Here is a 14,502-nt window from a genome sequence, read left to right on the forward strand (position 1 = left end):
TACTTTTTCACTAATAATCTAATATTATTTTACTTGTAGTTCTCTATGACACCACTAGACTCCTCAACAGAAGAAGAGTCTCAAACAATTTTCAAATATTTCAAAGATATTGAAAAGCATGAAAGAAAAGAAAAGGAAGAGCAACAAAAAAAAGAGAGAATTGGAAAAAAAAACATAGAAACAAACGAAATGTTAAATGAAATAAGAGAAATCAGAAAAAATCAAGAAAAAATGGAAGCAGGACAAATATTATTAAGACAAGAAATAAAAGAAATAAAAAGCATGTTGATAATGGCTATGAGAAGCTTGAATGTTCCACCACCATCAGCCAAACTTCAACAACAACACAATGAGAAAGAAAGTTGATATACAAAAGTCGTAGAGAAAAATAGACCACCTACTTGTAGCCTTGACATTCTTGATGAAGATGAAGAAGTTAATACAATGGTGAAATATGTAACAACACATTGCTCTACAGTTAGTACCTTATTCATTATATACTCATTTGTTTTGTTTAATGGTGCTTAATTTCCAAATAAAAAACAGTTGTGTTGTTTCTTTCTTTATACAGGAAACTGTCGTTTTGGAAACAATAGTAACTACAGATTTAGAAACACCCCAAACACAAATATTGATGCAGGTTTAATTCTTTTCCAAACAATAAATATAATTTATATCGTATAGGCAAATATAGGAATCTATCTATGTCTAGATGTGATAGTAAGAGATAGTTTTCTTCATGATGTCTTTTGAACATTCTTACTTATTGCACTTGCATATAGATGAAGAAGAAGAAGAAAACAACGAAATATTTAATTTAGAAACACAAAAAACACAAGTAACACAGATTTTAATTTGTTTATTATACAACTAGTTAAACGATCATTTATTTATTTCCTACCATCATTTATATATTTTACACAATCGTTTATATTTATCCCACGATCGTTTATATATTTCACACGGTCGTTTATATATTTCACGATTGTATATTTATGTTATATGATCGTTTATATATTTCACACGATCGTGTATACATGTTTAAATGATCTTTATATTGCACAGTGGTCTACATTTTCTTGAACAAGTACTTTGACAGTACATTCTCTTTTTACATTCAGACAATTGAAGTTGAAGATGAAGAAAAAAAAAGAAGAAACTGAAAATATGAGGTAGGAAGACACATCAAAACGAAGCCAGATTGAATTGGAAAATATTGTAATCGTTGAAGAAAAAAATAGAAAAACAAGATGACAAAAATGATGACAAACAAGGGGAAGAAAATAAAAAAGATACAACAAAAGGGAAAGAAAAGCTAATTGAAGATGATGATGTTGATAGTAAGGAAATTGTAGAAGAAATTGACACTAATAGCAGTAAAGAACATGAAGCACAAGAACCGGAAACCGAAGGAAACAAAAGAAAAATTAAAGAAAAACAATAGTGGTGAACAAAAAAAGACAAAAGTTTCAAAAATGATATGAAGACAACCAATCTCAACACAAGAAGAAAATGGCAAGAAAAATGAAAGAAGAATGCCAACTCAAGAATACATTGATTCCGCTCCATCCTTTGACCTAAAAATTTCTCAATATTTTAGAGATGATTTATAGTGGTTATAAAGATTCAAATCTTTAAATTTACCTTTTGAAAATTTCTTTATTTTATACTCAAGTAATTTGTATTCCATTTTACTCTTTATATCCTACATTAACCTTTAAAACGTATAACAAGGTCAATTACATTTATTACCACGATCGTTTAAATTCAACAACACTATCGTTTAAACGTATAACTACACAGTCATTTAAATAATATCCTTCATGATCATTTAAATTCAACAACATTATCGTTTAAACGTATAACTACAAGGTCGTTTAAATAATATCCTTCATGATTGTTTAAATTCAACAACACTATTGTTTAAACGTATAACTACACACTTGTTTAAATAATATCCTTCACGATCGTTTACATATAAAATATATAACAGCATCGTTCACGTATAACATATAATTAATGAATATACAACAATACTTTTGGTTAGAAACTAGTGATCGTTTACGTCTACCGTGTAATTAATGAATGGAATTTCATTTATAAAATTAGGGAATTAAAGCCACGTGACCACCATGTGTAAAATTTAGAGTTTGTGGGTGAAAATGGTCAATACTCGTGTTATGAATAATCAAAATCGTAAATCATTTAGCATATATTACCATCATGGAAATCGTATAACAGGATCGTTTAGATAAACTAGCACGATCGTGGCGTGGCGACAATGTATAGAGTTTTAGGGTTTGTGGGTAAAAATGGTCAAAACGTATTTTGTCAATAATCACTTCGCATTTATTAACCTGTCAGCGATTCCAACGCGAAAAAAAAAAGCTTCATTTTCCAGCCCTTCATCTTCATCTTCCTTTAAAACCCTTCTCACCAACTGTAGATCTTAAGTTTCTTAACTTTTCGATTCAAAATTTTTATCTCAAACTTTTCCTGTCAAACTATTCCTCATTCATTAAAAACCATTAGTTGCTGCTATTTGCAAAAAAAAAATGATGAGATTAAGGAGAAAAAGGAAACGGTGTGTAAGGTGCTTCAGAAAATGAAGGTAAAAGACTATGGTATGCTCTTAACTGCTTCCTAGATTTTCAAACCTCTTCCAGCCAAAACTAGAAGATGAGCGAATTCAGAAAGGAAGATATCTTCTGTGTTTGGTGCACGACTCCACCCGGACAAGCTCAAGATGAAAATCCAGCCCTAGATACCCTCAAGCAGGAACAAGAGTTAGAGAGTGAGATTCAACAACTCAAGAAGATAAAATAATTAGTAGGAAAAGGAGAATCAGTCTCAAAATGTAACATTAATTATTTTGCCGCTTTTTTATATTTTTGAAAAGACCCTGATTTAACCCCTAAATTTGTAATTTATAATTAGTTTTAAAAACTCCAAAATTAAGAATGATATTAGTTTAAATTATAAACTTAAAACTCTCAAAACTCTCAAATGAAAGTTACGAGAAAGACTTGTAATTTTTTATTAATTAAATCTTCAAACTTAGTTAAATGAATAAATAAATTGAAAATTGTCTCATTTAAATTGTAATCATCAATTTTGTCAGATAAACATTTGAGAGAAGCTATACATTAAGAATTTGCATTGACAATTTTTAAATATAACCCTAATTAATGAAGGTTATATATTGGTTATCGATTTAGTTTATAAATTTAATTGAAAAAATCAAATGCTTTGAATGGTATTTTCTTAACTAAAATTTGTAGAAGGCAAACTTAGATACGTAACAAAATATCAAATACCAATTATTTACGACTCGTGTAATAAAACCCATAAAATTAGCCATTTTTTAAATATTTCAGGTTTGTCCTTCCATCCTTTTCTCTTTCTCGCGATGAAATCGTCTTCTTTCTCCTGCGATTTCTTTCATCTTCTTCCTCCTACGATTTCTTTCATCGTCTTTCTTCTTTTCCTCTTTTTTTTTGCGATTTTTTTCTATAAGCTTTCTTATTTTTCAATTCTTTTTTTACGTCATTAAATCTTTCTATCGTCTTTCTTCTTTTTCTCTTTTTTTTTTTCCGCTACGATTTCTTTCCATCGTCTTTCTTCTTTTATTCTTCCCATCGTCTTTCTTCTTTTTCTTTTTTTTTTCGTTGTGATTTCTTTCAATCGTCTTTCTTCTTTTCGTTGTTTGAATTTGGATGACCAAATCCAAATGATCGTGTAAAAAAAAAATTATCGATAAACAAATCTAAATGATCATATACCAAAAGAATTAAAAAAAATCATTTAACCAAATATAAACGATCGTGTAGACAAATTTAAATGATCGTATAAAAAGAATAAATGATCGTGTAGCAAAAGAATTTAAAAAAATCGTTTAGCCAAATCTAAATGATCGAGTAGACAAATCTAAACGATCGTATAAAAAAATAAACGATCTTGTAGCAAAAGAATTTAAAAAAATCGTTTAGTCAAATCTAAACAATTGTGTACCAAGTTTTGAAAAAAAATTGTTTAGATTTGGGTCCCAAAATCTAAACAATCAATCTAAACGATTGTGTAACCAAATTAAACGATTGTGTAACAAAATTAAATGATAGAACTGAAAAAATAAATTGTAGCCATATCTAAACGATCGTGTACCAAACAATAGTTCAATCCAAATCTAAACGGTCGTGTAAGTAAATTTAAACTTAACCAAATTAAACGATCGTGTAACAAAATTAAACGATAGAATTGAAAAATAAATTATAGCCATATCTAAACGATTGTGTACCAAACAATAGTCAAATCTAAACGATCACAAATATATTACGCACGCGTTGTTGATAGCGTAGTTGATGGGTCATTTTTAATATTTTACATGGTGGGCCTCTGGGCTTTTTTCATTTTCGAAATTATTCTATACAGTGTAAATATTTTACCGTTTTTTATATTTTTTAAAAGACCCCTTTGTAAATTGAGAAAATTGATACTTTTCACAAATATAAATTGATATAATAAAAAATAGGGTCTTTTCAAAAATATAAAAAAGCGGTAAAGTATTTACACTGTATAGAACAATTCCGAAAATAGAAAAAGCCTAGAGGCCCACCGTGTAAAATACAAAAAATGTCCCGTTAACTACGCCGTTAACAACGCGCACGTAATATATTTGTGATCGTTTAGATTTGGCTATTATTTGGTACACGATCGTTTAGATATGACTACAATTTATTTTTCAATTCTATCGTTTAATTTTGTTACACGATCGTTTAATTTGGTTACCTTTAAATTTGGTTACATGATTATTTAGATTTCGATTTGGCTATTGTTTAGTATACGATCGTTTAGATATGACTACAATTTATTTTTTCAATTCTATCGTTTAATTTTGTTACAGATCGTTTAATTTGGTTACGTTTAAATTTGGTTATACGATCGTTTAGATTTGGGTCCCGATTTTTTTTTTTCAAATCTTGGTACACGATCGTTTAGATTTGGCTAAACGATTTTTTAAAATTCTTTTGCTACACGATCTTTTATTTTCTTTATACAATCATTTAGATTTGTCTACACGATCGTTTAGATTTGGTTACACGATCGTTTAGATTTGGCTAAACAATTTTTTAAAATTCTTTTACTATACGATCGTTTAGATTTGTCTACACGATAGTTTAGATTTGACTAAATGATTTTTTTAATCCTTTTGGTACATGATCGTTTATATTTGTCTATTTATTTTTTTTACAGGATCGTTTACATTTGGCTACTTCAATCTGAATGATTTTTTTTCAAGACTTTTTATACACGATGTTTTAGATTTGCTATTTTTTTTGTACACGATCGTTTAGATTTGGTCATCCAAATTCAAACGACGTAAAAAAAGAAGAGAGAAAAAAAAGAAAGATAATGGAAATAAATCACAGCAAAAAAAAAAGGAAAAAAAGAAAGATGACGGAAAGATTAAACGACGTACAAAAATTAAAAAAAGAAAAAGATGAAGAAAATATTAAACGATGTAAAAGAGAATAAAAAAAAGAAAAGACATCGAAAGAAATCGCAAAATCAGAAAAGAAGAAAGACGATGAAAAGAAATTGAGAAAATATTACATTTTATATTTTTTAAAAGACCCCTTTGTAAATTGAGAAAATTGATACTTTTCACAAATATAAATTGATATAATAAAAAATAGGGTCTTTTCAAAAATATAAAAAAGCGGTAAAGTATTTACACTGTATAGAACAATTCCGAAAATAGAAAAAGCCTAGAGGCCCACCGTGTAAAATACAAAAAATGCCCAGTTAACTACGCCGTTAACAACGCGCGCGTAATATATTTGCGATCGTTTAAATTTGGCTATTATTTGGTACACGATCGTTTAGATATGACTACAATTTAAATTTGGTTACATGATTATTTAGATTTGGATTTGGCTATTGTTTGGTATACGATCGTTTAGATATGACTACAATTTAAATTTGGTTACATGATTATTTAGATTTGGATTTGGCTATTGTTTGGTATACGATCGTTTAGATACGACTACAATTTATTTTTTTCAATTCTATCGTTTAATTTTGTTACAGATCGTTTAGATTTAATCGTTTAGATTTGGGTTCCGATTTTTTTTCAAATCTTGGTACACGATCGTTTAGATTTAGCTAAACGATTTTTTAAAATTCTTTTGCTACACGATTGTTTATTTTCTTTATACAATCATTTAGATTTGGTTACACGATCGTTTAGATTTGTCTACATGATCGTTTAGATTTGTCTACACGATCGTTTGATTTGTCTACACGATCGTTTAGATTTGACTAAATGATTTTTTAAATCTTTTTGGTACATGATCGTTTATATTTGTCTATTTATTTTTTTTACAGGATCGTTTACATTTGGTTACTTCAATCTGAATGATTTTTTTTCAAGACTTTTTATACACGATGTTTTAGATGATTTTTTTCAAGACTTTTTATACACGATGTTTTAGATTTGCTATTTTTTTTGTACACGATCGTTTAGATTTGGTCATCCAAATTCAAACGACGTAAAAAAAGAAAAGAAAAACAAAAGAAAGATAATGGAAAGAAATTACAGCGAAAAAAGGAAAAGAAAAAAGACGACGGAAAGATTAAACGACGTAAAAAAATCAAAAAAGAAAAAGATGAAGAAAATATTAAACAATGTAAAAGAGAATAAAAAAAGAAAAGACATCGAAAGAAATCGAAAAATCAGAATAGAAGAAAGATGATAAAAAGAAATTGCAGCGAAAAAAAAAGAAAAAAAAAAAAAAACGATGGAAAGATTTAACGACGTAAAAAAAGAATTGAAAAATAAGAAAGATTATGAACAGAAATCGCAGAAAAAAAAAGAGAAGAAAAGAAGAAAGGCGATTGAAACATTTAACGACGTAAAAAAAGAGTTGAAAAATAAGAATGATTATGAAAAGAAATCGCAGAAAAGAAGAGAGAAGAAAAAAAGAATGACGATCAAAGAAATCGCAAAAGGAAGAAGATGATTTCATCGCGAGGAAAAGAAAAAAATGGAAGGACAAATCTGAAATACTTAAAAAAAATGACTAACACGGGGTGTAAATACATTTTGTGAGTAAGTTTCCCATAAAAATTTTTAATATAAATTATATAGTGTTTCTTAGATTTTTTAGAATCATCAACCATTTTTATCCTACCGTTTTTTTTAATCATCTTATCTTCTTAAAAGAAGAAAATTATTTTATCAATAATATTATCGACAAAACGAATTTTCCTAAATGGTCCAATATATAATTTTTTAAAATAATTTTTATTAATGAAGGGTGGATGTTAAAATATTCCTAAAATCATGAAGAGTATTGAATTCTTTTTATTCTTATTTTTTCCTTAATTTCTTCCTTGATGGTGCTCTGTCAATTTATTTTTTAGTTAATTGCACATTTTTTCTTTCCTAATTGTAAAAGAAATCCTTTCTTGATTCGTTTTTTTCTTTATTTCTGCACATTTTTCGAACTTATTAATATTCAGTTAGTTATTTCCTTATTGCAGTGTTAATGCTCTCTAATTCTTTTTAGTGGAATGAAGATTATATCCATATTAGTTGGTCAAATTGTATACGAACATTTTGGTCAATAATAAACTGTAAGCATAAATGCCTTTTTTTTTTTTCTCTTAAAATTTCTCTTTCCTAACTTTTTTTAATTAACTAATAGATATTAACGTTAAACACTAAAGTACAACTTTTAGTTAAAAATATGGAAGTTAAAGATACTAAAAATGAGTATTTAGCAGAAAAATTAAGATTAGAAATATAAATTATGAAACTTAAGGAAACAGATTGAAACACAATTTAAATTTCTATGTCCTGAACCTTTCAACCAAAAAATTATTTTCTTTCTATATCTTAAAGTTGCTTTTGTTTAAGAGTAGGGCAGTTTTTATGTTTTACAAAGGTCACTGTCGACTTTCGGACAAACATAACATTAATTTTAAACCATTAATTGTTCAAATGGCTCTTAAATAATCTCGAGAGAAATTACATTATTTAAATAATAAATATCGATGGCTTAAATATAAATTTAAATATTAAAATAAAGAAACAACGGTAAATGATAAATTGCTGAAAATATTTATATAAAAATTTTAGATTGATCAACATTGATAGATAATGCACTAATAGATTTAGATAAATATCTATAAATGTTTATCATCAATGAAATTTGAAAATTTATTATACTTTATAAATATTTTAGCGATCACCTTTTTAATTGAATATAGATATAAATTATATATTAGACCTTATACTTAGTGATCGTTAGAGTTTTTTAAAAAATATAACAATCTTGTAAAATATTTACATTTTATAGAACAATTTCAAAAAACGAAAGAAGTCAATAGGCCATAATAAAAAATACCTTAGTCAATATGCAATTAATAGATCACACGCACACATGAGTAAACTTCTTCTAAACGATTGTGTACTATAATCTAATCAAATTATCTATGATCGCTTAGATCATAATACACGATCGTGTAGTTATTTTTAGCGATGGAAAAAAGACTTCAATTGTAAATGATCGTATTGACCATGCTAAACGATTATGTTAATTATGGTAAGCAATCGTTTATATCATATCTACACGATCATGTAGTTAATTCTTTTTAAATGATGGAAAAATGGGCTTCAGATCTAAATGATTGTGTTGACGATGCTAAATGATCGTGTTGACTATGACAAGTGATCATTTAAATTATATCAACACGATCATGTAGTTCTTTTTAAGCAATGAGAAAAATGTTTCAATTTTAAACGATTGTGGTAATATAGTAAACAACCGTATTAAAATGGTAAACAATCGTTTAGATCATGTCAAAATAATATTTAAACGATTTTGATATTCTAAAAAATGAAGTAGTTTTAAAGAATCTTGCTGAAAGCGGTGAAGATAGAATAGTAAATTTAAAGAGAAGAAAGAAAATCTAAAAAAGGAGATGAAGAAATCTAGGAAGAGAATATGAATAAATCGCAAAAAAGAAAAAAGAAAAATAAAGAAAGCAATATTCAAGAATAAATTTAAAAAATTATAAAAATATTTTATGGATTTCTTACACTTTTACCTAGTCATAAGTATTGTTGTATTTTTTGTTATATATATAGAAATTAATATGATAATTTTTTGGTTTGAAGTGAGTTTTAGTTGATAGTAGTGGTGCGAACCTGATGTTTGGGTTTCGATCTCCTGTGCGACAATGTTTGGCTGTTCTACTTTATACAGATACATATATCTATATTTCCGTCAAGTATTGCCTTTAAAATAATTCAATTATATAAATATTTCTTTTTTTTTTTAAAAAGTCGTGGTTTTTTTGTGATCCGTATGCGCCCGTGGGTTCTTTTTTTCCCTTCTATCGAACCGCTCTCCTTCTCCACTTAAATTCTGTGATTCTGCTCCTCCTTTTGCTCTCATCAAATTCTCCGATCCAAAGATTCTTAGAGAAACAAAAATGGCAAGAAAATTTTTCGTCGGCGGCAACTGGAAATGCGTATGCTTCTTGCTTCTTATTTCAAACTATTTCCCCTTTTCTTTTATAATCTTTATTTTCTCTCCATCTTTTCGATGTTCGGCTTTTCATTCGATTCGATCCTTATCGTTCGTGCTATAAGGTGCTAAATCTGTTGATCCTATGTGATTTCTACCTATTTTGTTGAAATGGTATTGGGTTTTGATCACGAACTGAGGAACTTCCACTTTTTCGGTGTTTTGACTTTTCAGATCTTGTGACTTTTCCGATCTGAGTGTGTTTTATGTGATTTTCGATTGTCTTTGATGTGTTTAAGTGTTAATAATATGTGAAACTTTGGAAATGGAGGTTTGGGAGTTCTGGATTACTCTTGATTGAACTAAAACTAATCATCGTATTCATCGAATGAATATTGTACAGAATGGAACAAACGAGGAGGTGAAGAAAATTGTCAGCACGTTGAATGAAGCTGAAATTCCTTCGGAAGATGCTGTCGGTATGTATGGAAATCCCGTTTGGTTTTCATCTGTATTAGTGTTTTTATGGCTTACATTATCTGGAAGTTTTTGAAGTGATTGATCAGGTTTTACATGTTACTCTCCTTTGCAGAAGTTGTTGTGAGTCCTCCTTTTGTGTTTCTTTCGCTGGTGAAGAGTTTGTTGAGGTCTGATATTCAAGTTGCAGCACAGAACTGTTGGGTTCGCAAAGGTGGTGCGTTTACTGGAGAAGTTAGGTATGTTTTTTAGTTAGGAAGGATTCTAATGGCTTGGCTACTTGATGATATCTCTGTTCATTTTTCATAACTTTTGTTGTTTGCCCAATTTTCAAAATCAGTTACAACTTAAATCAACAAAATTGACAGGGTGCAATCTTTTGTCTTGATTTTAACTGAAGGCTTGCTTCCATGATTTTCAATGGCTATCATAAAAATTACTGAATCTTGTTTGAAGAATGATGAAATTTGAAGCTGAATCGATAATCCTCCGATTGGTAACATATTTCTTAAGTAAAATAGCTGTTTCTTTGCGAACTTCAAAAAAACATTTTTTAGTTTTTAAAACTTTGACTTGGTTTTTTAAAACATTGGTAAAAAGTAGATAGCAAAGCAAGGAATTTAGATTTCTTTAGAGGCGGAGATGGTTTTGATAGGCTTAATTTTATAAAATTTAAAACTATAAACCAAATGGTTACTAGAACAGGGCTAAATGTTGTCTGACTTCAGCTTTGCTCGCTTTTCTAGGCCTTTTTCTTTTTTATAGGTAAAAAAATATTTCTCTTAACTCTCAAGAATTAAGGGTGCATCGGCAATTGATTGAAGTTTATATCTTTTTTGCCTGTAGTGCTGAGATGCTTGTCAATTTGGGAATTCCTTGGGTTATTCTTGGGCATTCTGAAAGAAGACTTATTTTGAACGAGTCCAATGAGGTAACCCCTGCTACACAAACTATTGGCCACACCCCCATCTTTATATTGTTAACTTGTCAAGGAAAAATAATTATTCACCGTCAACAAATGTCACTGATGCAAAGTCCATTTCCTCATCCTGTTTATATACAGTTTGTAGGAGATAAAGTTGCATATGCACTTTCTCAAGGCATTAAAGTCATTGCTTGTGTTGGAGAAACTCTTGAGCAGCGTGAATCAGGATCAACAATTGAAGTTGTTGCTGCACAAACTAAAGCAATTGCAGGTACTTCTAAGTTCTACTTTCTTAGCTCTGACATTTAAAGTAAATGTTTGGAACTGTCAGGATCGTTGAGCTCTTGATCTTATGCTCTTCTCATGCTGAGAAGCTTTTAATATTATACTCCCTTGTTTCATTTCAACATGGATAACCCTTTCTGTTACATGGCAGATAAAATCTCTAATTGGGACAATGTTGTCTTGGCTTATGAGCCAGTATGGGCTATTGGAACAGGGAAAGTTGCAACCCCTGCTCAGGCTCAAGAAGTAAGATTTGTTCTTATATATTTTTGCATTTCACGTGAATTCAGGATAATGGACAATAACATTGTGGTTTTTTCTAAAGGTCCATGCTGAACTGAGGAAATGGTTTCAGACCAATGTTAGTGCTGAAGTTGCTGGATCTGTTAGAATTATATATGGAGGTAACCTCTTTGCTTGTTTGAAAAAAAATTGACATGTTTGCTTGTGCATTCTTTTCCTATATTTTGTCGAGGTGGTGAAAACTGTAAATCCAAGCATACTGATCAGGAAGCCTTTGTAATGGGGAGCCTGAACCCACATAAGCATGATGTAACCGAAGGCCATTCGTGGGAGGGGAGTACTTTTCAGGAAACAACCAAATACAAACATAAATTTCGTTAACATGTATGCAATATTTTAAAAAGCTTACCCAGTTCTCTTGAATAAACTGGTCTAAGTCCATGCCCGAGAACTCTTTCTTTATTCATCGAGTCCAGCGCCTATCTCACTCGCCACGAGTACCCTGAAGGCCACAGTATGCCTTGTGCATGACAACTAAACCCTAAGCCCTAGGTGCAAGTCTGGAGATTCACCTTTGCACCAAATTAGGCGCACACCTTATGTGAGAAGCCCCAAGGCCAAAAGGCATGGGCCTTGGGACTTTTTATTTACTTTTGAAAATAATATTAATTAGGATTTTTTTTATTAGCCAAAAAGAACAATTTACAGCCTAAATACAAAATTTCTTGTTCTTGGGGTTATTTAACTGTGGGACTGACTTGTTTAAGTTCTTAATTTGTCTTTTAGGTTCCGTAAACGGTGCAAACTGCAAAGAACTGGCAGCACAACCTGACTTGGATGGATTTTTGGTTGGAGGAGCGTCGCTTAAGGTTAACTCTTCTTATAAGTTTGCATCATTTATTTTTGTTCACTTGTTCGGTCGCTGACTTGTCTCTATTTTTTCTACGAACTAGCCCGAGTTTGTTGACATTATTAAGTCTGCTACGGTGAAGAAATCTTCATGAATGGCCTGAGGACGAGATGGTTTAATCTTCCTTTAGGTACGCGGGATATGTTGCGGAAACTGTTGTTTGCTTGAGGAATAAAGGTTGAGACCCAATGCTTGTATAATCATGATTTTGTATTCTCTCCTTTTTGATGCATTTTGACATAAATTTGGCACTGTTGAGGCAATACAATGTTTATGATTGGATTGAGGTCATCTCAATTCTGATACAGACAAAATGTTGTGAGTTCTAATTATAGTATGGTTGTTCAGATTTCAAAATTTTCGATCTATTTCTTTCTATGTCCTTGTGTGTGTTGTTTTGAGCAATATCAAATGAGTGCAAATGATAAAGTGGAGAGGCGGAATAGAGAATAGCTGGTGACAGTATATATATATGGATAGACGCGGCTTGAGGAAAAATATGCCCACAAATAAAAGACAATAACAATACTCCTCCAGTAATGCCTAACCAAGCTTGACTCTGAAGGGACATGTTAGTTACTTTGGATTTGAAAATCTCAAATTATATACTGACTTTTGTTTTGGAAGTTTAGTTAAAGAATCTTAAAAAGACAGGTTCAACCTTCTAGTCTGCTAGTCTGGGAGAATTATTGGAACTTGGAACTGTGAATCTTTTTATTGAATAAGAATTATTCAATAGCATCTTTTGAAGTATTCAAAATAATGAGAATATATTCTAATAGTCTTAAATTGTAAGGCATTGTTAAGGAATCCATGTTGCTATTCGAAGTATTCAAAATAATGAGAATGTATTCTAATAGTCTTAAATTGTAAGGCATTGTTAAGGAATCCATGTACACTTAGAAATACACTGTACCCAAAATATACCATACTTAAAGACACAATTCCACACTATAAGGTAACTATGATTACATATCACACAGAAAGTATCTTGTTCTTAAATGATAATATAAGTCAATTATGAAAAAATAAAGTATTTAATTGCAAAATAAAGAGAATTGAATTCAATACCAATAAACTGCAATAGGATATCTGATATACTTATATGACTTCCAGATATAGGGATTTGTTAGTGGTGTTAACTTGAATTGCTTAGAAAACTTTTGATTTCAAAGATTTCAATTATTTTGAAGCTTCTGATTTTGAACCTTTGCATACTATATTTCGAATCATTCATGTTATTGTGTTTAACTTTGGAACAATATATATGTTTGCACATATTACCTTCATAGACAAATTAATATCATAAAATTCTGAATGATACCATATCTTAATGACCAACTTTTTTTTATCTTTTTGCAGTTTGTCATTTATAACATCATTCATACCCGATGATATATACTGTATTTGAGATATCCTAGTTTTATTATTGGTTATTATAAAGGGTGTGTTTGGATTGGTTTTTAAAGTGTTTAATTTTTAAAATAATTCATTTTAAGATAAATTGAGGTGTTTGACATTTATTTGAAATAATTTTTGGAAAAATGAGATTATGAAATAAATCATTTTAGAGAAAACACATACAACCAAATTTTAGAATAAATTTTTATTTTATGTTTAATGAGAAATCTCCCAAATATTTATTTTTCTTCCTTTATTTTCTCTATTCCTTTTTACTATCTATTTTTTACTCTGTTCTTTTTATTATTTTTTCTATTTTTAAATACTTTGAATATTTTTTTTCAATGTATATGAACACACATTTAAATATACAGATTAGCAAATGTTTCTCTCTCAGTCAAATCTATTTCGACTTAACGTCTATGAAAGAAATTTTCAGGACGTCAATGAAAAACATAATCATTTGGTTCGTGAAATAAATATGAATGAAGAACGTGATCGAATTGCACATCTTTTTGTCTAATTGATATTATATTGTCTCGAAAAAAAATTATTTATCTTATTTATATTTTGTCCATGGAAATCAATTTTTTTTTATGATTATATATTTACATTTCAAGATATCTGTGCTTTTAAAATTAATTTTTTTCAAAACAAATTAATACAAAAAATGAAATTAATGTTTAGTTTCAAGAAACTAAAAAATTAATAATTTCAAGATAACGTAC

At 29.3% G+C, this 14,502-nt stretch overlaps 1 protein-coding gene across 2 annotated transcripts; it reads left to right on the top strand.

Moving 5' to 3' along the window:
• The first annotated feature begins 9,189 nt into the window (after window positions 1-9,189).
• LOC103486035 (triosephosphate isomerase, cytosolic) lies at window positions 9,190-12,730 on the top strand. Of its 2 annotated transcripts, XM_008443835.3 has the most exons (9): window positions 9,190-9,537; window positions 9,937-10,012; window positions 10,126-10,249; window positions 10,857-10,941; window positions 11,074-11,206; window positions 11,372-11,466; window positions 11,546-11,624; window positions 12,250-12,332; window positions 12,417-12,730. In XM_008443835.3, the coding sequence occupies exons 1-9, from the start codon at window positions 9,499-9,501 to the stop codon at window positions 12,465-12,467; spliced, it is 765 nt and encodes a 254-aa protein (XP_008442057.1). In that variant the 5' UTR covers window positions 9,190-9,498; the 3' UTR covers window positions 12,468-12,730. The 2 variants fall into 2 exon arrangements, with proteins under 2 accessions (XP_008442057.1, XP_050945316.1); XM_051089359.1 differs by having other exon boundaries at window positions 9,362-9,537; window positions 12,250-12,730.
• The last annotated feature ends 1,772 nt before the right edge of the window (window positions 12,731-14,502 follow it).

The sequence above is a fragment of the Cucumis melo genome, chromosome 8 (genome assembly GCF_025177605.1).
Source record: "Cucumis melo cultivar AY chromosome 8, USDA_Cmelo_AY_1.0, whole genome shotgun sequence".
Taxonomy (NCBI): domain Eukaryota; kingdom Viridiplantae; phylum Streptophyta; class Magnoliopsida; order Cucurbitales; family Cucurbitaceae; genus Cucumis; species Cucumis melo.